General features: G+C 33.3%; 1 protein-coding gene across 1 annotated transcript; it reads right to left on the reverse strand.

The window, feature by feature from the left end:
* Window positions 1–8,749: 8,749 nt before the first annotated feature.
* LOC104889577 (agamous-like MADS-box protein AGL15) lies at window positions 8,750–13,553 on the reverse strand. The gene is made up of 8 exons (XM_057393422.1): window positions 13,372–13,553; window positions 11,292–11,403; window positions 11,107–11,162; window positions 10,398–10,497; window positions 10,276–10,317; window positions 9,405–9,452; window positions 9,169–9,302; window positions 8,750–8,843 (listed from the first exon to the last, which is right to left on the reverse strand). Exons 1-8 carry the CDS (start codon window positions 13,551–13,553, stop codon window positions 8,750–8,752), a joined length of 768 nt encoding a protein of 255 aa, XP_057249405.1.
* Between the last annotated feature and the right edge of the window lie 10,200 nt (window positions 13,554–23,753).

Here is a 23,753-nt window from a genome sequence, read left to right on the forward strand (position 1 = left end):
TGTTAGTCAGGAGAGAAGAAGGTGAAGAACAAGTGATAGAGCAAGCTCAAGAAGAACAACACACTCAGGTTGTTCAGAGAAGGTCCACAAGGGATCATAAAGCTCCCACCTGGCACTCAGATTATCAAGTTAATGTGAATTGTGTACAAAAAGTGGGTGTGACTGATGTGAGTAATGAATACACCTGTCTCCTGAGTAATGTGAGTAAAGTACCTGATCCCAGATATTTTAAACAAGCTGTGAAGCACAGTCAGTGGCTACAAGCTATGAATGAAGAGTTAGAAGCTCTTGAAGGCAACAACACTTGGTTGATCACTCACCTGCCACCTGGAAAGAAGGCAATAGGATGCAAGTGGCTTTATACAACTAAGTATGATCCACAGAGAGAGAGTACAAGGTATAAGTCAAGACTGGTAATCCTGGGTAACAGACAACAGTATGGTCTTGATTACAGAGAGACCTTTGCTCCAGTTGCAAAGATGACAACTATAAGGTCTCTATTGGCTGTTGCAGCAATGCAAGGGTGGTATACTCACCAAATGGATGTAAAAAATGCTTTTTTACATGGTGAGTTAGAAGAAACTGTGTTCATGACATTACCTCCTGGCTATGAAGGAGAGGGGTTCAGATTTGATACAGGTTTGACAAAGGAAATTCATACTTACAATGATGATAAAACAAGAGTTTGCAAACTGTTGAAACCTCTCTATGGGCTCAAGCAAGCCCCTAGACAGTGGTTTGCAAAATTAAGCTCAGTTCTGAAGGCTGATGGTTTTGTTCAATCAAAATCAGATCACTCTCTCTTTACCAAGCAAGAAGGAATCTCATTCACTGCTATACTGGCATATGTAGATGATTTGATTGTGACTGGCAACAATCTAAGGTGTATAAAGCAAGCAAAAGAGTTCCTCAACACAGAGTTCAAGATGAAGGACATGGGTGAACTAAGGTATTTCCTTGGAATTGAAGTTGACAGAAGCTCTCAAGGCATCTTCCTCTCTCAGAGAAAGTATGTTCAAGATATGCTAGAAGAATATAAACTCACTCAGTGTAGACCACTCAAGTTGCCTATGGATACTCATGTTAAACTTCTCTCTACCTCTGGAGAACCTTTAACACAACCTGAAACATATCAAAGGTTGGTTGGGAAGCTAATTTATTTGACTCTCACCAGACCAGACATAGCCTATACTGTGCATGTCTTAAGTCAATTTATGCATAGCCCTACTTCAGTACATCATCAGGCTGCAAGAAGAGTGCTGAGATATCTAGCTGGCTCCATAGATCAAGGCATACTTTTGGCTTCTAAGTCTGCTGCTAAGCTTCAAGCCTACTGTGATAGTGACTGGGCAGGGTGTCCTAACACCAGGAGATCCACCACAGGGTTTTGTATTCTACTAGGCAAGTCTCCAATAGCTTGGAAGTCTAAAAAACAAACTGTAGTTGCAAGATCTACAGCTGAAGCTGAATATAGATCTCTAGCCATGACTATCTGTGAAGTCATTTGGGTAAAACAGCTTCTCAGGGAGCTTGGAATCAAAGAATGGGGAAGCACACCAATTTTCTGTGATAATCAAGCAGCCTTGGCCATTGCTGCCAACCCAGTACATCATGAGAAGACAAAACATGTTGGGATTGATTGCCATTTCATCAAGGAGAAAGTAGCTGAAGGACAAATCAATCCCACCTATGTGTCTACAAGCCAACAGATTGCTGATGTTCTCACTAAAGTTTTGACTGTAGAACAACATCAACTTCTATTGTCCAAGTTAGGAGTTCAGTCATCCTCACTCCTAGCTTGAGGGGGAGTGTAAAATACCAAGGAAATGACTGCATTCCTTGGTGTCAGTGTGTATGCACAGAATGAAATGCATCCACTATCTTTTGCAGCTGTCTCTAGTACTAACTGTCAGTGTACTAGGATACCGTTTAATTTGTCTCTTTGTAATCAAATCCTCCAGCTCAGACTTATAGCTGTTGCTTGGTGATTTCCTAGGAAGTTTCCTAGTAAGCTGTGTCCTATATAAGGCTCAGCAAAGGTTGTAAGAAAACAGAAGTAAGAATGAATGAAAGAGAGACATTGTGCTGCAAATTCTATAATTCTGAATGAGAATGTTTTCATAAAATAATTTTTTAATTTAGCTCTAAAATTAAGTGTAGAAATGTTAAAATTCCTTACAAATACTTAAAAAATATATAAAATGAAGAGCTCAAACAATAAAGTAATAGTTTGTATATAGTACTCAATACCCATAGGTACGTGAGTACGTCCATCATCTTGCGATGTGATTGCTTGATATTTCATTAAAGATTTAGTCCTGAGTTATTTTTTCACTTTCATCAACATTACTCGCGCCCTTTGTTTTCTTTTTCTTTGGGTCACTTCCCTTTATTATTATTTTTCCGATTTTCAATCTTCCTACATATGGTAAATTACATTTCCCTTGATCCCCCACTTTGGGGAGAAACTGTTGACGTCTCATCGTGAGAGGCTAAATTGGTCTCTCATAGGGGCATTATTGACATCTTGCGCAAAAGAAAGGAGTTGTTCCAGAACCCGCTAGCTTAATATTCTTTCCTGGAAGAAGATGAAGTTGGTATCAAAGTTCATTAAGATTGGTACCAATACCAAAGTAACTCTTACTGGTACCAAAGTGTAAGTAAACTTTAGTATCAACTTTGAACTTTGGTACCTATTATACTTACTGGGTACCAAAGTACAAGTAAACTTTGCTATCAACTTTGAGCTTTGGTACCAATTATATTTACTTGGTACCGAACTATAGGTAAACTATGGTATCAGGTTTGAACTTTTGGTACCAAGTAAACTTACTTTAGTACCACTAAGAAGGTCATTTTATGAGAAGCCTATAAGGTCTCTACTTTGGGGGATATTGGCCCACTTCACTTCTCTTGCCTTGCAATGTTTCTAACTTAAGCCTCATTTCTCACTATTCTCATCATCTATTATTAAGATATATCGTCCTTGAGGCCCATTCCTCTCTTGCTTAATGCTTATCTCATTATTTACTATAAAATCATATTCTTTTAATATCCCTCATTGTCATTTGTCTATACTGCACCGTTTAAGATAATAGTTGTGTCATGTATCCTTTGATGCACTACAGAGCGCCACGAATTTGGTTGTATATTGCTCGTATTTTTTGTATTTTTTAATAAGGAGAAACATTGACAAGTTGGAGGGATAAAGAGAATCCCTACTTATCAAGGGTGAGAATCAATCTCAAGTTTTCTTGGAATCGGGAGAGATGCTTTAACTAATAACCTCTACCTCACTCTTGTATGATTTTTTCTTTTTTGACAACGAGAAATCGTGCATTGATTAAAACAGTAAGTACATCCTAATGCTAATATAATCAAACCTAAACCAAACAAACAAACCTAAAGGAATTTTATGAGCTCGTACATTCCATCTAAAAGAAAAATGAGTAAAAACGATAAAGAGTCGCTTAGAAAGGGGGCCGTCACTGGTCAGTGCATGTGATGGTAGATTCAACCCTCGATGGCTGATGGAAGTGGTAAAAGAAGCGAGTGACGTTCATGAACCGAACAACGAAAAACCAACAGCGAGCGTCGCGTCTCGCCGCATGAGCAATCCAAACAATCTGCTATCGCTTGGGATTCTGGGCTCATGATCTTTTGAATAGTCATGTTCCGTTGTGACTCATTACTCTCCCTCGGGAGTATTTCAGGTTTTTCCATGAGGTAGAAGAAATGCAAATTAATGGGCGTGCTAAAAACCTCCAGATGCAACTGGAGTGCCGCCTTCAGATTTAGAATTGTCAAGGCAAGGACCATTAAGATCAATGCCAAGCTAAAAAGAGAGCCAAACAAGTTGAGCTCTCGAACACAACTCCGATTTGCAATATCGGAAAACATACGTTCTAACCATGAAAAACTATCATCGCATGGTCCGTGCTCACGAACTTCTAAAGTCACCTTGGCTCTCGGCACATATTCCCAAAAACGAACATATTCTATTGTTACAACCTTGAACCACCAATCTTGACCCAACTGACAGACACTTGTCGATGGCCACAACCAACCATGGACAACATCTTTAACAACTCGAAAAAAACAATGCACTCCTATTATTCTGATATTTAACCTGCATTTTAAGGAAAAAAAAAACCTAACATACTGACATCAAACATAACTAATTGGAAATCCCAACAACTAAGGGGAGGGGGAGGGGAAGCCCGACAGTAACAGGGGGAGAGGAAGGGGGGACCTGACACTAATGGGGAGAGGGGAAATGGAAGCCCGATACAAAAACAGGGGGGAGGGAGAGGGGAAGCCCAAAACGACCGCAACACTGAACAAGGGACCGTGCCTACCTGACACAAGGATAGAGATGGGGAAGGGGACCATGGATGCGAAAACACACAGATAGTGACGCGGAGGGGGGAACTAACCAACATGCAAAACTAGAGAACCGACAAAAAGAAATTCAAAGGAAAAAAAAAACAGGGGTGGGAAACAAACAAACAGGGGAGGGGGATAAACTTTGGAAACGACGGGGAGGCAAGCACGGGGAGCAATGGGGAAACAGAGGGACAGGGTGGGGAATTGCAAAACTGGGGGAAGGCGGAAACACACGGCGAGAGAACACCTACGGGCAGGGGAAGGGGAGATGATGCACCTACGGGGATGGGAAAGGGAAGACCGTCGCGACTACGGGGGATGTGATGGACACAGGGGAGGAAGACACGGAGGAGATAGACTCGTAGGAAATATCAATAGGAGGACGAACCAGAAACAAAAAAATGGGGGGGGGGGGCTCGATGGCTGTCGTGAGGGCGTAGAGGCGACTTAGGCAATCGTCGAGCCCTAGGGTTTATGGCGCCGTGGACTTTCGCTCTAATTTTAGTCCTATATTAAGGAATTAAGCTTATTTTTTTGGTTCCACTCTTGTATATTGCTAATGAAATAAATCAATTTTGTAAGCTTCACCTAAAAAAATTATAAAAAGAAGGCTTTGTTAGCTTATAATATGTATGAAGGATTTTTCTTTTATGTTAATAATTATGATTACTAATTTAGTACCAGTCGACCAAACGTGGTAGTAATTAGTAAACACAATCTTGTTTTTAAAGTACTTAAAAGAGAAATGAGTGCTGATTAGAACAAATTTTCTAAAATTTTATGTACTTATAAAAATATACAATTGAAGTATCAAGGCTTCCCAATACAAGGGCCTTAAGAATTAAGGTATAAATTAAGAATTCTAAATTCTTTCACACTTTTGCCTCCTTGAGAAAAAAACAAGAATGTTGTCTCTTCTTTGATAGTTGATGGAAGGAAATAATGAATCTGGCCGAAATAAGAGAAGAGGCAATAAGTTATTTTTCAAAGGTGTTCCATGAAAACTCTACAAGCAGGCATGTGTTCCCCGGTTTGGATTTCAAAAGGCTATCCGAATCTCAAGCCTCAGAACTAATCGAAATGTTCTCTCATTTGGAGATTTAACAAGCAATGGCATCATGTAATCCCTCAAAATCTTTGGGACCAGACGGTTATAACTTCAACTTCATAAAATCATCATAGGAAACTAGAAAAGGTGATGTATATTCATTATAGGAACTCTTCTCAAAGGTAGTAATGTTGCGTTCATCGCTCTCAGCCCCGAGATAGTAAACCCCGATGGGTTTAAAGATTACAGGCCAATTAGTATGGTTGTTGTATCTATAAAATCATTGCTAAACTTTTGGCAGGGAGATTAAAGAAAATGATGAGTTCTTTGGTTGGTCCGCACCAATCATTTATTGACGGAAGATAGATACTTGATAGTGTCTCATTGCAGGTGGACTCCTGAAGTTGTGCAAAAAATAAAAAATGGCTGCAATTCTTCTCAAACTTGATTTTCACGAAGCATTTGACTGTTTTCTTGGTCTTTCTTGACTTGGACCCTCGACCAAATGGGATCCCCCCTCCCCCCAATGGATTTATTGGGTTGCTTCGTGTGTGTCATCGATTGCCGCCTATATTCTCTTAAATGGCACTCCTACGAAGCCAAGCTTCAACAGGGTCTTCGTCAAGGAGACCCCCCATCAGCTTTTCTCTTTGTTGCAGTTCAAGTCTTGAATCTTATGATAAAAAAAGGCGACATAAATGCATCTTTGGGCTGGGATTAAAGTGTGCAAGAACAGTCCAATTCTCACACATCTGCATTTTGCAGACGATCATCAGTCACTTCATAATATCAAGATGGACCTCATATTATCCCAGTTGACTTCAGGGGTCCAAATCAACTTCCATAAGAGCGAGATTCTCGGTATTAATGTTGTTGATGCTCGGCTAGCTTCATGTTCTACTCGAATATTATGTTGCAAAGTGGGCCACCTCCCACTCTCTTATCTAGGTCTCCCCCATTGGAGGTAATACTTCGAGATTTTGCATGTTGGGAACTATTGATTGAACGAATATCCAAGAAACTAGCAGCATGGAAGAGTAAAACTCTCTCTTGGAGGTAAGCTCACTTTTTATTAAAGCTTCCCTGGCCTGTCCAATCTTCCCATTTATTATATGTCTCTATACCCCATACCTCAAGGCATAATGGAGAAAATTATCACCATCTAAAGAAGATTTCTTTGGAATGGAAGCTTAGATAAAAGAGCCCTTACTCTTGTCAGATGAAAAATAGTCCAATTACCAAAAATAGCCCTTACCCTTATTAAACCTTCTCATTTGAACCCTTGGACTTCTATATAAACGGGTGTAGCGTTTCTTTCAAGAACCCAACTCCCTTTGGAGGCAAATATTCCAGGCCAAATACAACTACCCACAATTCTTTTGTATGGCCGATGTTTATCATTTGCAAAGTGGCGGTCCATGGCTTGGCATTTGCAATTCATTGTTAAAACATCAGGCCAGGGGGCTTGCAATCTCTTGCAAAAAGGTACCAAGAAACAAGTGGGTAATAGAAGTAGGACCTTATTTTGGCATGATTCGTGGATTTCAGAGGTAGCTCTAAAATTCTCCTTGCCAAGATTGTTTTGAATAGCAGCTTCTCCTCTCGGATCCATAGCATCTATGAGAACATGGAACAATGGTGTATGGGTCTGAGAAGTTCTTTGGTGTCGTCGACTGAGATCAATGGATCAATTAGAGTGTAATTCTCTCTCATATTTGCTAAGCCAATTTACTTCAAGGGATGATCACCAAGATAGATTGATTTGGTCCTTGCATAAATCTGGTTCATTCTCATTTCACTCTTTTTATATAGAGGACTTGTTCCCTAGCTTTCATATTAATTAAAGTCTTCTCGTGGTCGGTGTTATTGGGGAAAATCAATACAAAGTGGAAACTTGCATCTCATAATATAATTCCTCTTTTGGACGTGTAATACTCAATTAGCACCTTAGAACCTGAAGATGTGAATCACCTTTTCCTTCATTGTGCTTTTCGCAATCTATTTGAAACTGGTGGTGTGATTTATGGTCCCTTTCTTAGGTTTAGCCTTCATCCCTCGAGATGGCTTTTGCTCAATGGAGTTTCCCCTACAAAAATAAATTCTTTAGAAAAGTCTGGATTGCATGCTTCCAAGTGATTGTTTGGTCTTTATGGAAGGAAAGAAACTCAAGGGTGTTCAACAATAAGAGAAGCTCGGTTCAAGAGGTCCAAGATTTGGTGTTACTCCGCCTCTGTTGGTGGATTAAAAGCTCGAAGGACCCTTTCCTTACTTTCCTAATGAGGTAATGCGAAATCCAAGATGTCTGTTGTGGCATTCACCCTCTCATATTCGACCTCAAGATGGCTTCTTCAAGATATCCCCACTTATCTTGCCAAATTGAAATGGTCAAATGATGTCTCCCAAAGTTCAACCCAATGCTGCCTGGTCATTGGTGGTTCCCTTCACAATAAAAGGGTGAAACGCTATGTGGTTTCTCATGCCTAGTTCCACCCATGGATGCTAGTTGTGCAGAGGTTCTAGCTATTCGCAGATCAATCCAGATTGCAATCAATAATGATCGCTTCAATAATAATTTTATTGAAATCGAATAGAAATCTCATGAAGCAGTTATATGGTGTTCCAACCCCTTTGGCGGTCCTTGGAATCTGAACCTTATTCTCAATTTTATAAGATCTGCATCCAAGAAAGGTCTCAAGCTCTCAGTTCATTTCAAGAATCCAATTAACTTCTTTCTCAGCTTCTGCGATTATAGCGAGCAAGGATTTATATAGCAACTCATAATTTATAATTTGGATGTAATGGGGGCTGTCTTTATTGATTCTAGCATATACTGGAACTTCTGCTTCTTGTAAGCTAATCTCATACCTCTAATTGCGTATTGATTAATAAAACCATCAAAAAAAAGAAGAATTAAAGTACAAATTAAGTTAATGAACTTAAAGCAAAAAAAATATAAGAGAGACGCAATATCTTTTTCTATTAAAAGGAGGCAAGCAAGTACCTCCTTTAAAGTTTAAACTACAAAACTTTACAAGCTATAAGACTATAAAAACTGAAAACAACATAAATGTAAAACTACATGAGCTTTTGGGGCATCATCCATACCATAATTAAGCCAGTTTTAACGGGCCAAATCTACTACTAACTTGCTATAATTCTTCTCTAATCAGGGCACCAGCCTAAACAAATGCTGGTATATGTGGCCCGTCTATTACTCACCCTATCACACATTCACACTAATTAACTTGAAACATAACAGCATCATTAGTTACTAACTACTCCATCAGCTAAGGAGCTAGGTTGGCTAATCCACATCTAACAATTTGGTGCATCATTTGGTTCAAACACCATTATTTGATCAGCAATCGACCCGTCGGAGGTACTCTCCGTCTTCGGTACAACTGATAGCCTGCATCATACACAAGTGATGTCGAAGTGTAAGAAAACCATTCGTTTATTACTTCTATTAAGTCGTAATTTCTCCTTTTCAAAATGTTCTTCCTATTTGCTTTTTTTGACTGTTTTCAATTTACATGTTTGTTGCTCAATCGTTATAACTAACTTTTATTTTTATTCGGTAATTAACTGGCCGGATTTATACCCACGAGCAAATATTTACACAAACATCCCAAATTTAGGGTTGATGAGAGTCGAACTTCCGACCATGAGGATTGGGAGGTGGGAGCCCACGATGATTCTCAATTGTTATAACTAAATGAAGTATTGATTATTACCCTAAGCGCAAGAAATTCTCAGATTCAACTTCTTTCTCAGCAATGCAAACTTCATCAGATGTTGACCCGTTTAAGTGCCTTCTCTTTAAGGAGTTGGATTCACTGCAGGATGATTTCATGCTTTGTTTAAGCTCCTCCACCTATTTAATCAATCAATTCATGTGTTAATTGCCTCTTAAATGATGAAGTTTTTACCTAATATTAAAGGATATAATATGAAGTTTTGTATTTGTTACACATACTTCTTTGCGTAACGCTTCATTTTCCCTGCTTGTCTTCTCCTCCTGGACGGCCAAAAGAAATAATTAATACATTAAATGATCATCACATGTATAATGATTTTTTACATTTTTTTTTTTTTTGAAAGAATAATGATTTTTTACATAAATTCTATTAAGTCCTACAGAAAAGTGATATGTGGAAAAATAATAAACTACCCTCTCCATCCCGATATGGAAAAAGGGTCTTAATAATATCGGAATTTTCACCAACTCTGAATATATTTTTTTCGCCAAATACCTTCCAAGATTTAAAATTCACTATATACCCTAACAACTTTTAGTTTTTTTGTGATTAATCATTAATTTCATTACTACATCCTAATGAATCCTTATTTGACCAATTTACCTTAATTGACAACCATTGAAACACCTTCTATGACCCCTTTTGTTCTCGCTTCCTCCCTAACTCGACCCCTTTTTATTCTCGCTTCTTCCCTAACTTTCTTTCCTAATTTTTTTTTATCCATGAGTGGTGTTTTATTTAATGGTAGTCTATATATTAGGATAAATGACTTAAGTATGGCCTAGGGGTTGATTGGGGTTTAGTAAACAAATTAAGGGTGAATAATTAAAAAGGCCAATGGGTGTAAGTCATTACAGACATACGTAATTTTAAGGAAATTTAAAAGGTATATGGTGAATTTTGAAAAATTGGAGAATATTTGGTGAAAGAAAAACTCGAAAGTATTTGATGAAAAATTCATAATAACGTTATATATACATATATATAATATCTCACAGCTCGCTTCAAAATTATTTCAGTAAATATATTCATTAGATTGTAGTTTCAGATGCTCAATAGTAAAGGGAAACTTTGTAAGCATACCTGTAGTTTTGATTTCTCATACTGTTCCCAAAGGAGGCGCTCCTACAATACAAACAGTAACACAATTATTCATTAAATGTTTTTGTAAATTTTCTGCCAAGTTAATTAGTATTAATTCATACCTTCGTTTCTCTAATAGAATAAAGTCCATCACATAAATGCTGCTCCAATTGTTGAAGCTCGCCGAAACTCAAACTTTCCAATCCTTTGCCTTGCATATGCCTACAGATCAAGATCAGAAATATTATTATTAACACTAATTAAGTCCAAGCACATACATTAAACATCTGTTTTGTATTTTTTGTTTTTTCTAGGTAAAATTGGTCTCAACACCCTAACTATAGCTCGTGTGCACCCAACACCACCAACTACGACTAGTAGCCTAAACACCATCAACTATGCAGTGACGTGCATTCCTTACCATAAATGAGGACGAAAGTCTAAAATGTTGCCGAATACGGTGGGTTTTTATGGTACAGACTGCACCTCACCCCGTAGTTGGTGGTGTTTAGGCCATTAGTCAGTTTGTAGTGTAGGGTACACCCGAGCCATAGTTCAGAATGTTGAGGCCAATTTTACTTTTTTTCTCGACTAATCAAAATTATGACCCTTAATACTTTTACTCTTACAATTTGTTTTTTCAATGCACCTACCCTTATTGTTATCTACTTCGAAAAAAATTAATTTTGATATTTTAAAAATATACATCCAAACACTTCTAATGTTTGACCTTGAAAAGGCGAATGCCAAAGCCAAAATGTATAACTAAAAGAAAAAAAAAAGGAAGTAATAAAAAAATTGAACTGTTAAGTAATCTAAAAAGTTACATACATGCGAAGCCTTGTAACTTCTTCTCTCAATGCAGTCACTTCATCAGGCTGTGGATTCTGTGCAAGTAATCAATATTATCGAAACAAATGAGAAACGAAAAAATTAATTACTTCTTAATTTACAAATTAAGCAAAATATAATCTCTGTTAACACTAGGATTAAAAATCTGTATCACAGTTGATTACCTCCACCACATGCTCAACAACAGCAACTGCATTGGAGGAATTTGCTGGGACGGCAGTGCTCGCGGGAACATGATCCTTGTGATTCATATATCTGCGCAGAACTTTTTGCATACTGCAAAAAAATAAAATAAAAAAACATAAAACATTCAGCACTTAAAAATGTAACATAAACATTGCAGTATATAAATATATAGGTATATAAGTGTATATATTTGGTTGAATTATGTAAAATAATTTTTTTTTGGATCTCTTTCGGGAACCTTAGTAAGATGAAATTTCTCTCAGCTGCTATTATACAGGGCCACTCACCCAGAGAATAGTATTGTATGATGAATCTCTTTAAAAAATCAACTACTCATATTTAGTACTCCATCAATTCTATCTATTATTCATGATATATATGTGTCTTGTTAGCTATCACGATGAATGAAATATCTATAAAGATTGGGGCAAGATAAGACCTACCGTCTAAAACATCAGATCGATCAACTAGTGCATTTCTTCTACTAATACGTAATGAAAGATATTAATTGTCCAAAGTGTTATAATGAAAAACGTATAAAGATAAGTGAGCAAGAAACGGAAGGAGTATGTCGAAAACATATTCCTAAACTAATACCAACAAATCTGTCGAAAATAGGAAATAAAAGATCTTCTAGAGAAAGAAAAAGGGTGAGAAAATTGCAACCAACACTTTTTGTAGAGTGCGTGATCCCGCATGCGCGCATGCAATCCACGCGCAAGAGTATGTATTTATACTTGTTAATGAAAAATAATATAGAAAGAAAATCGCATGAATAATTAATGAGATAGTAGGTCAATTAGTTTATTTCAAGTGCCAAGAAAATACGAAGAAAAATTGCAACCATCTAATATCTATGAAAAAATTGGAAATAGACTATATTTTAGGAAAGAAAGCATATATGCTTCGCTCAAATTGTTGCTCTCACCAGCGCGTGCTCTCCATGCAATAGAGTGTAAATTATAGGGTTCATGGAATTATTTACTACAAACATATAACCAAGATTCCATACATGCTTTAAATTAAACCACATAACATATTAACATTGTACACTTAAAGAGGTACGTACATAAAAACTAGAATCAACATTGATAAAAAAAATTAAATTCATATGTGACATATCTCACACGCGCAAGAGCATGCATTCTATCTTGCGAGTCCATGAAAACATATATTAAGACTACAAGGAAGTGAGGAACTGCTCCATTTATTAAATTTAGGCAAAAAAAATCTCAAGAAAAAACTGTACTGATTTTTCTAGAGGGCGCATGTATTTTATCATCTTTTATGCGGAAGATCATGTATGAATTTAAGGGATTTTAATCCAATCTTTAAGCTGGTGTGTCCTGCGGCTAGTGGCCTAACAGAAGTTGTTGTTCGGACCAATTATCTTTCTTAATTAAAAAAAAAAAGAATATCTTGATAATTATTTTTTTTTTTCAAATGAAAAATATTAAGATAAAAGAAAGTTAAACCCATCTATACTCCTACCAAAATCAAGATATAGAAGGTAAAACATGGAGAAGATGATTTTTTTTTGTCAGCTAGGAAAAAAATAGTAGGGGTTAATTTTATATCTTGAATAAGAAAAAAACAAAATGGAAACAGCCGTTAATCTTCATCTCTATACGCGTACAAAAAACATCGACCACCGTACTATATCAAGAAAGACGACTTAAATTAAAATATATGCATGCAAATTAGAAAGATAAATGATAAATCACATATTTATTTCCAAAACCATAAAAATTCACAAAAAATAAAAGCAGATTAATGAAATTACTTCCAAGCCATATAAATTCTTTCCAAACTTGGTAAAATCAGTCAAACCAAGAAAAAACACGAAAAACTTTATATGCCATTAAAATTCATTATTTTCCATGAATGCATGATAATAAAAAATTCCCTGGGTCAAAATCATCATAGAAAAAGATCATAAAAACAACGAAAACCTAGTAATAAGAATTATTTGATTAATGCAACAATAATTCAAGATAATAACAATATGAAAAAACCCTAAAGATAATAAAAAGAGTTTGAGGTAAAAAAAAAAATTACCCAACGTTAGAATATTCATACTTCTTCCCTGTGCTAGAGAAGATGATGAGACCAATCTCACAAGCACATAAAATAGAGAGTTCTGAGGCCTTCTTTATCAATCCGCCGCGTCGTTTTGAGAAGGTAACTTGTCTGCTATTGATGTTATCAATTTGCTTGATCTCAATCTTACCTCTACCCATGGTAGAAAATCAAAGAAAGAAGATTTTGATGAAGAAAAAAATTGAGTTTTTGTAGAAAGATATATATGTTTTTTTTTGGTCTACTACAATGGAGGAAAAAAGAGAGTAGAAAGAGAAGATTGAGGTTATATGTTTTGAGAGGTGGGTAGGTTTTTATATATAGAAGAAGGAAAGGAGGGTGGAAAATCTGATATATTTGTAGTAAGTATTTTCATAAAAGGTAACCACTAAGTTTAGTAAGAATATAATGGAAAAAAAGAGCCCATATATAGCGGAAAATATATAGGAAACTTGGGAGGCACCCTGATTTGGGATTATTACTAATTTACTACTTGTGATATTTATATTTATAGGTTTTTGTATTTTCGATCTCCTGTGTTTCTTTTTTATTCTTCTTCCTGGTTTTAGTGTGGTTTTCTTATGGAAATATGCCAATTTTGTAAATGGGTGCCAAGTTAATAAGGAGAAGAAATCCTCCGTTTCTTGTTTTGTAGGAAAATAACCACAAGGATTTTTTTTATGTATTTCTTCTATTTTTTATTAATTAATTATCTCGACATGTGATGGATCGGAGCATACATAAAATAAAAAAAAAAAAAATAGGAGATATATGTAAATAAATAAAAAGAAGGATTCATGTAAACATATTACTAAAATCATATATGTAGCAATTAAAATGAAACTTTTAAATAAGCGAAAAAATTTATAAAGAACAGACAAAGTATATAACTATCAAAGGTGTTGGAAATAGAGTCGTTTTGATTAGGTTTGATTAATTAGGATCATATACAAAATGGGTTATTTAGGCGATTTGAATCCGATCGACTCGAGTCATGTTTAATATATTGTCAATTTTCTAATTAGTAGATGATTAATAAACAACATTCGTTACACTTATTTTAATTTTCGACCGAGTTGGTTTGAGTCAAGTGAAGTTTAGTGATATAATTACGGGTATAATTTGTGTTAGGTTAGATAATAATGTTACATGAGTTAATTTTTAGGTTCATTTGTGATGGTCAAATTATTATAATATAAGAATTTTCCACATTGTTTTTGATTTTAAACAATATTTTGAAGAGATCTTTTACATACCAATTTTCTAGTCTTTATAACATACTACCATAGACTAAACTTACCATTGGATTTTTAGATGGTAGAGAAACAAATATGTGCTTTTAGGACTAAAAGATATACAATATTGTGAAAAAAGTATTTATAAATACTTTTTACTTCTCACCCAACCACCTATTAACTATTATGAGCAAAATTTACAGCAAGTTAAGATATATCATGGCCACTATTTTCTTACCAATGTATCATTGGACATTTTCCTATACCAATGTGGCAAATTATAACCTAGTTCTAATTACATATACTGATCTGATAACCTTGATTTTGTGTAATTGCGTTTTATAAATAATTAATTATGTTTTGAAGTATTGTTTTCCTTTTTCAAATATGAGTGTAGATTTTCTAATTAAAATTATGAAATGATAAAAGTAAAATTGGTAAAAACATAATGTTATGAAAGTATCCTATATATAGACTAAACAAACAAAATAATTAGATTATATATTAATTATATATTGCTAAAGACTTTTCATATGTTTATACTAGCTTTTTATGCACGCGATGCGTGCGATGACATTTTTAGGCCTAATTATTACTAAGTAGTAAACAAAAAGAAAATGCAAGTTAGTATTTTAAGTTCACCTCCATTTTGTGAATGAGATTCTTGGAAATACAATCAAATAGTACTCCTTCTACATCCTGTTATTTCTTTTCAGTCATTAACTCTTTGCATTTAAGTAGCATTACAATATTACTCCCTTAGTTAAACTTATCTATATTGAACAAAAAAAAATTGAGTCCATATTATCTGTTACGTTGAATTTCCAATGCAACAATATTATAATTTGGCTAATTTATACTTTGATCTACACTTGTATTTGAAACCCATATTATAATTTGGCTACTTTATACTTTGATCAACACTTGTATTTAAACCCAAAATTTTGAGTGATGTGTTGTATCCTGTAGGCACATCCTTCTAGAATTTTAACAAAAAATATTTCACTACCTTTTCCACTACTTGGCAACATCAGTATAGTTCCACTACTTTTGCTAGTCATTTTCTCTCCTCTCACTACAAATCTACAAACCATATTATCAAGGAACCTAGTTCATCAAACTATACACTATATAATAAGAAAATCAACCTTTTCAAGTATTAAGCAAAGCAGTAGATCTAATTCAGCACAAATCCATCAGCCGTATCAACCACTTTTGAAGGAAGCAAACCAAGTTCAGTTTTTTCTTGGGTCGATTTTCTGACAAAGAAAGATAATTTCTTAAATCAACTTCAGTTTTTTCTTGGTCGATTTTCTATCATCCCAAAATTTAATCCGAAAAGTATGAATCAATTTCAGTTTTTTTTTCCCTTGCCTAACATCTAAATTATGATTTCACAAACTTATATTTAAAATTTTCATCAGTCTCATATTTAAAATTATATTTGAGATAAAATTGTAAATCTTCATTCACAATTTGATATTGGATTTTTTTTAAAAAAACAAAAATCGTTTCTTTTATCTTGTTTTCTGATTTAACATGCATGAAAATGAATTAAATTTGAATTGTATAAAAGCCCTTTTTTTCATTTCAAAATTTTACAGTTGTCTTGGTGCTTACTTTCACTATTTGTTTTCGCAAAATAATGTAATTTTTTTTTTCTGAAAATGGTTTTAGCAAATTAATTTAATTTTTTTTTCTAAAAATTGATTTTTGCAAAAACCGTTTGCGAAAACTTTGATTTTGGTTTTTTTTTTTCAAAATTTATTTGTGAAAATGGTTTTTTTGCAAAAGTTATGAGCAGAATTTTAATATTGGAATTTTTAAAAAAAAACTAAATTTGTTACTTTTATCTTGTTATCTCATTTCATGTGAAAATAAAGGGTTAAATTTAAGTCTTTTTTTAACTAATTGCTATCATCTCCCTTTTTTTCTGTTAGTCGCTACATAACAATTGCTATTGTTTTTTCAATAATTTGAAATAACTTGGAAAATTAAAAGAATTATGTACCTTTTTGGAAGTTTGCAAATCGCCAATGGACAAATGTGTGATATCCTCGTTGAAATTTTATTTTATTTATAGATTTTTATGCATAGCGTGTATAGGTAAATAATAATTTGTAAGTGAAATTTGTGAGTTATTGAGAACAATGATTTGTAAGTGAATTTTGTGAATGTTTTTTTTATGTATTTACGCCTTACTATATTAGTTTTGGTTTGTAAGTTAATTTTTAGTTTTTTGTAATGTTTAATGATTTGCGGGATTTCTTGAACGTGATTTAGAAAGGGATTTGTAAAGTTTCCTAACATAAGTGTTTTGGGAGTGATGTTGAAATTAATTTCCGGTAGCTTTGTTTGAATCCCCATTTTGGTATTGATATTATTTTTGTAATTTAGTAAGGGAAAGAGGGGTAAAATAGTCAGTTCAAAAGAGGACACCATAGGTCCCCCCTTCCCTTATGTAATAGAGATACGTCGAGATCTACATATATTTTCTATAGCATTACATTATATTGTGATATAAGTTTATTAAATTATATTGTGGTATAGAAAAGTTAACAATGTCAAGTTCATATATAGCTTTGACGATGTATATATTTACTATTTTATACTCACTCCGTTCCTTAAAGATGTTCTTATCTTTTGTTTTTGTCCATTACTTAAAGTTCTTCCTAATTTTGCTTTTTTTCGTAATTTGGTACACATACTTTTTTTTTCTTTTGCACCTTGCAATAATGCCCACTATATTCTACAAACCTTCACCATTACATTATCTTCCAATTCAAGAAAAAATATACCCAATTTTTAAATGTTTATATATATATATATATATATATATATATCTCTATTATCTCTATTATATAAGTCAAAGGAAGAAGTGTGGTGTCCTCTTTTGAAGTGACTAAAAATACCCTTCAATAATTTAAAATAATATTTTTCTTTTTAAAAAAAATTGAAAAATATCAATAAAACTTGCCATGTGAATGGAATATGCAATACCATTAATAATTTGACATACTAGATTGACACAATCATCAACTCATGAAATCGATCAATTAGAATCTTCAACCAAAAATAATTAGCAACATATCGTGATAACATAATATTTCATATTTACAAAGTTCAAACAATATGGTTTATTAACATCTATAATTGTTAAAGAACTATACTAAAGAAAAAGAAAATTATTAAATCATTGACCAAGTTTTATAGTGACAGTATTGAACAGTTAAAAATCATTCACTTTTAAATTAAAAGATAATAACATCTACAAAAGAACCTCAATAATTTACAGGACTATCAAAATAATTTTAGATAAAAAAACATGTTCATTTGTATATAACTACATAAGATTGTCGACGCACGCATCGCGTGCATATGCAACTAGTATAAATATATTAAGGGCTTGTTCTCCCCAGCTTATTTTCAGTTCGGTTCAATTCAGCTCTGGACAATACTTTTACTCTCACATATCACTACTCATTTCAGTTCAGTTCAATTTAGTTCAGTTCAGTTCAGTTGTTTTATGCCGAAGAGAACAGGCCCTAAAAAGCGTGCATAAACAAGAAACTGTGTCACGTAGCGCTCTCCCTAAGGAGTTTTAGTTCGGTATGATCCCAAAAAAAAAAAAAAATTGGAATTTTTTTTCTAATATTCTATTTTTGGAGTTACATCACTTTTTCATTAGAATTACATCACTTATTCATAAGAGTTATAACGCATAAAATTCATTTCATTTCTCATGTAAGTATGCATTCTCATGTAAACTCACTTATATATATATATATATATAGGTGTAAGTTCATATGAGAACCACCCTTATGGTGAGAACTACTCATTTTTTCTCATTTTACGAAGATTTTGATCATTTCATAACATTTTTGCTCATTTTTTGTTTCACTTATTTTATGATTTTGCTCATTTAACAATCTTGTGCACATTTATCAACGTTTTTGCTCATTTTACTCTTTGCTCATTTTACTTTTTTTTTCTCATTGAACTTTTTTATGCTTATTTTACGTTTTTCTTCTTTTACATTTTTGTACATTTTACGTTTTTGATAACTTAATGTTTCTACTCATTTTATTTTTTTTATTTATCTTTTTTGGTAGAAAACGAGCATAATATTAAAACCAACAGTTAGCAACCATTACAAAGTCTGTTCAACCATGGTCGTCAGCTGCCATGGTAGTTGAAAACCTGGTGCAGTACCGACGTTCTTCTAAGATAATAATATTACATTCCGGGGGAGGGAAGGGGAAAAAAATTAGATTGTTAGGCGCTGACGTTTCTACTCATTTTATGTTTCTGCTCATTTGTTACTTTTTTTGCTCATTTGAGGAAGTTTTTGTTCATTTTAAGTGGTTCTAACGGTTCTCACCATAAGAGGGTTCTTACTATATATATATAGAAATAAAGGAAGTAGGTATTAAGATTTGAACCAATGACTTTAGAACATTTAGTGTAAATATATGACATTCCAATACAAAGTCCAAAAGTTCGAGAAAGAAACATGACTCGTTTCCAAGACCTAGTCTTGTGTGGACCTAATCCACTAATATTAGTGTGGATCAAAAACGTCCATGTGATGTAATGACTCTTTATTTTCTTATAGTTACATTTTATAATCTAAAATTATACCAATATACTATTATCAATACTGTGTAAATAATGAATATTATACAAATTTTTTGTATAAAAAAATTAGTGTGATCCAATCTCATTCAATTTGGTTTTTTAATAATTAGCTTAGGCTTTATTCCCTAATATGTAATATATATATTCTCTTGAGATCCAAATTGATTTCTTTCTCTTTTAATATAAAGTGCAAAATTAGTTTCCTTTTATAAAAACTATCCATATTTGTCAGTGCCAATTAAGTTAAAAAATCACTAATGTTGCACTGATATAGAAAACAATCTTTTCACTTTTTAGGGCAGATTGTAAGTGATTCATATTTTATATTTTATACCATATTTGAGTGTTTATAAATCTTTATTATATTAGCCAAGGAAGGAGTTGTGGTGTCCCCCTTTGAAATAATTAGAATATCCTCTAATAATTTAAAACAACGTTTTCATTTTATAAAATAAAAAAAAATGAGAATCAATGCAACTTGCCATATGAGTAAGTCAAAAATTTAATATGCAATAACTTGACAAAATAGATTGACACAATCAATTAAAAAAATTAATTAGAATATTCAATCAAAAAAAAGTTAGCGATATATCGTGACAACATAATACTTCGTATTTACAAAGTTCAAGCAATATGATTAATAACATTTATAATCGTTAAAAAACTATACTTGTTAATAATGAATTATTAAATCATCGGCCAAATTTTTCAATGATGGTATCGAACAGTTAAAAAGCCATCACCTTCAATTTTAAAAGATAATAACATCTACAAAAGAAATTCAATAATTTACATCACTAACAAAATAGTTTTAGATACAAAAACATGCATGTTCATTCGTGTGTGTATATATATATTATATATATATATATATTATATATATATATATATATATATATATATATATATATAAGGTTGTTAACGCACGCATCACGTGTATATGTGACTAGTTGTAATTAAGCTAATTCACTAACTAACTTGTCCACCATTATGTATGTAACTAGAAGAGGGGAAATTGAAGATCGCTTACAAGAGGTTAATAAGACTCGATTTTAAAACCTTCTGTGATATCAATACCACAAGACTAACAATCACTTGTCCCTCAAAGATTTTCCTTCTTTGACTTAAGCCAATACCACTAATAGAAGTTAAAACAATTTTGTGCCACTATGCATAAGGCCTTGTTCACTCCATCTCAGTGATACAGTCTGGTTATTTGATTATATTTTTTTTACATGACAAATTCCCACATGTGTATAGCAGGGTATCATGAGTCTACTCTTAATAAAAAAATTAAAAAAGTTAAGTAAAATTGTGAATATTCATAGTGCGGTATGGTTTGCATCAAATCGTATTTTCGTGATTTTCGATTGGTTTGCGGTTTCAAAATTATAGTTTGGTTTGTGATTTCAAGCAAACCACGATTTGCAGTTTGGGTTGGGTTTGATTTTTTGTAAACCGAGATTGCATCGTAAACCGTAAATTTATGTGATGATTTTTAAAATAAAGTTTATTTATTTTGATTTTTTATTGAAAAAAAATACATTTGACAAACTCACAAGTATACGAGATAATAAGACCATATAAGAGTACAAGACTACAGGTTGACGTTAATATGACATATGAGTATTAATTTAGGAGTTTAAGACGTCATCACTCATCAGTATTGTTTGTTAGTTGTTTTCTAACTACGTCGTCAATGAAAGCTTGTGAATTGTAAAGTCTTTTTATTTTATTTATTTGGACTCTTTGTGTTTATTATCTAGTATTCTTAAATTATGTATTGATTTACCAACAACTTTTTACCATTTTTTTTTGACTTTTAGATTACCACTAGGGGAAACAAAGGAAGGGCTGCGCTGGAAGGGTTGCGTTTTCTTTAAAACGCAGCCCTTCTTGTATGAAAGGCTGCGATTTTTGGGCTAACCGCAACCCTATTAGTGAAGGTCTGAGGTTATTTAAAAACCGCAACCTTATAAGTAATAAAGGGATGCGTTTATTTAAAAAACGCAGCCCTTTATTACTTAGAGGGCTGCGATTTTTGAAAAACGCAGCCCTTTAAGTAATAAAGTGTAATCCCCCACAATTTTAAAGAATTTTCATAAATACATTAAAGTATTTATGTGTACATATATATATATATATATATATATATATATATATATATATATATAATATATATATATATATATATATATATATAAGGTAACGCACGCATTGCGTGTATATGCGACTAGTTGTAATTAAGCTAATTCACTAACTAACTTGTCCACCATTATGTATGTAACTAGAAGAGGGGAAATTGAAGATCGCTTACAAGAGGTTAATAAGACTCGATTTTAAAACCTTCTGTGATGCCAATACCACAAGACTAACAGTCACCTATCGCTCAAAGATTTTCCTTCTTTGACTTAAGCCAATACCACTAAAAGAAGTTAAAACAATTTTGTGCCACTATGCATAAGGCCTTGTTCACTCCATCTCAGTGATATGGTTATTTGATTGTATTTTTTTTTACATGACAAATCCCCACATGTGTATAGCATGGTGTCACGAGTCTACTATTAGTAAAAAAATCTAAAAAGTTAAGTAAATTCGAGAATATTCATAGTGCGGCCTGGTCCGCATCAAATTGTATTTTCGTGATTTTCAGTTGGTTTGCTGTTTCAAAATTGTAGTTTGGTTTGTGATTTCAAGCAAACCACGATTTGCAGTTTGGGTTTTGTTTGATTTTTTGTAAACCGAGATTGCATCGTAAACCGTAAATTTATATGATGATTTTTAAAATAAAAATTTATTTATTTTGATTTAATATTGGGAAAAAGAATACATTTGACAAACTCACAAGTATACGAGATAATAAGACCATATAAGAGTACAAGACTACAGGTTGACGTTAATACGACATATGAGTATTAATTTAGGAGTTTTAGGGCCTGTTCTCCCTAGCTTATTTTCAGTTCAGTTCAGTTCAGATCAGTTCAGCTCTTGACAATACTTTTACTCTCACATATCACTATTCAGTTCAGTTCAGTTCAATTCAGTTCAGTTCAGTTCAATTTAGTTCAGTTCAATTCAAATCAGTTCAGTTCAGTTCAGTTCAGCTGTTTTATGCCGAAGAGAACAGGCCCTAAGACGTCATCACTCATCAGTATTGTTTGTTAGTTGTCTTCTAACTACGTCCGTCAATGAAAGCTTGTAAATTGTAAAGTCTTTTTATTTTATTTGGACTCTTTGTGTTTATTATCTAGTTTTCTAAAATTATGTATCGGTTTACCAACAACTTTTTACCCTTTTTTTTTAGATTACGAAACTCATATCACGTAGGAAAATATGAGTTAACTGCACCTAATCGTCTTGTGCGGTCCGATTTGGGTTGGTTTGGGCAAAAATGCGGTGCAATTTGGGTTGAAAAATATCAAACCGTATACTTGCAGTTTGGTTTGATTACAATCCGAAGTGCACCAACCCAACCCACACGAACAATCCTAATTGAGACATATCCTATAAGAGTTTACACAATAATATGCTTTTTTTTCTGCAACCACAATGAAATATTTTAATACTCCCTCCGTCCCAAAATATAGTTCCCATTTCTATTTTGGGTGTCCCAAAATATAGTTCCCATTTCTATATTTAGTTTCACATTTTTTCGTAATTTCTCTAGAAAAACCGTGTTCCATCATTAATTTACTTCTTGAATTTTGTTTTTTTATTCAACCAAAATGTTACAATTAATGCTCTTTCACCAATTATTATTCATTCTCTCTCCTAAAATCATCTTTTCCCATACAACATTTATTTAAATAAACAAAAAATCTTTACTATCTCTCTTAGATTCTACTTGCATAAATTAACGTGAAAAAAGGAAAATAGGAACTATCCTAATTGAGGGGTTGTTCTCCCTAGCCTCCCCTACCCCTTCTTCATCAATTAGGGGCTGTCATGGATGTTTTCATTCATGGTAAGCCTCTTTTCCCCTTTTATTTCCAGTTTTTAATTCATTTTCTTGTTCTGTTCAAAAAATTAGTCCCTCTTTATGAGATTTTCTCAAACTCTGTTATGGGGTTTTTAGTTTCTGTTTTGGAAATCTCCTTCTCCCTTATGGAAGTTGTGAGTATGGTTCTTTTGTTTTTAGGTATGAGAAATTATTCTCATTCGTTGAAGTTCAAGACTCAACATGAAGGTATTGGAATCTCGGATGCGGTCAACCTGACTCGATCAAGAATGTTCTTCCCAAACTATATCAGAATGATAGACTTCCTCATCAATAGCTGCTTGATTCAGCAAACACAAGAGGGTTGTGCTGTATTATTCGATCTGGTTCATTGTAGTTTCTTCGAAGACGAATTTGATTTAGTCTTATTTAATTGTATCTTGTTTTACTTTTTTTTGAATAGTAAAATTAATTCATTAATAAAAAGTCATACGACATCTACATAAGCAATCGAATCAAACAAATACATAAGTTGAATCAAACAAAAATTT

Source organism: Beta vulgaris, chromosome 3 (genome assembly GCF_026745355.1).
Source record: "Beta vulgaris subsp. vulgaris cultivar EL10 chromosome 3, EL10.2, whole genome shotgun sequence".
Classification (NCBI taxonomy): domain Eukaryota; kingdom Viridiplantae; phylum Streptophyta; class Magnoliopsida; order Caryophyllales; family Amaranthaceae; genus Beta; species Beta vulgaris.

Excerpts from the sequence above, each read along its gene's own strand:
- LOC104889577 (XM_057393422.1), bottom strand. The coding sequence starts at position 13,553 with ATGGGTAGAGGTAAGATTGAGATCAAGCAAATTGATAACATCAATAGC. Across the intron at positions 10,318-10,397 it reads ATTCTATTAGAGAAACGAAG|GAGCGCCTCCTTTGGGAACA; the intron begins GTATGAATTAAT and ends TTTGTATTGTAG. Across the intron at positions 9,453-10,275 it reads ATGAGAAATCAAAACTACAG|GAGGAGAAGACAAGCAGGGA; the intron begins GTATGCTTACAA and ends TTGGCCGTCCAG.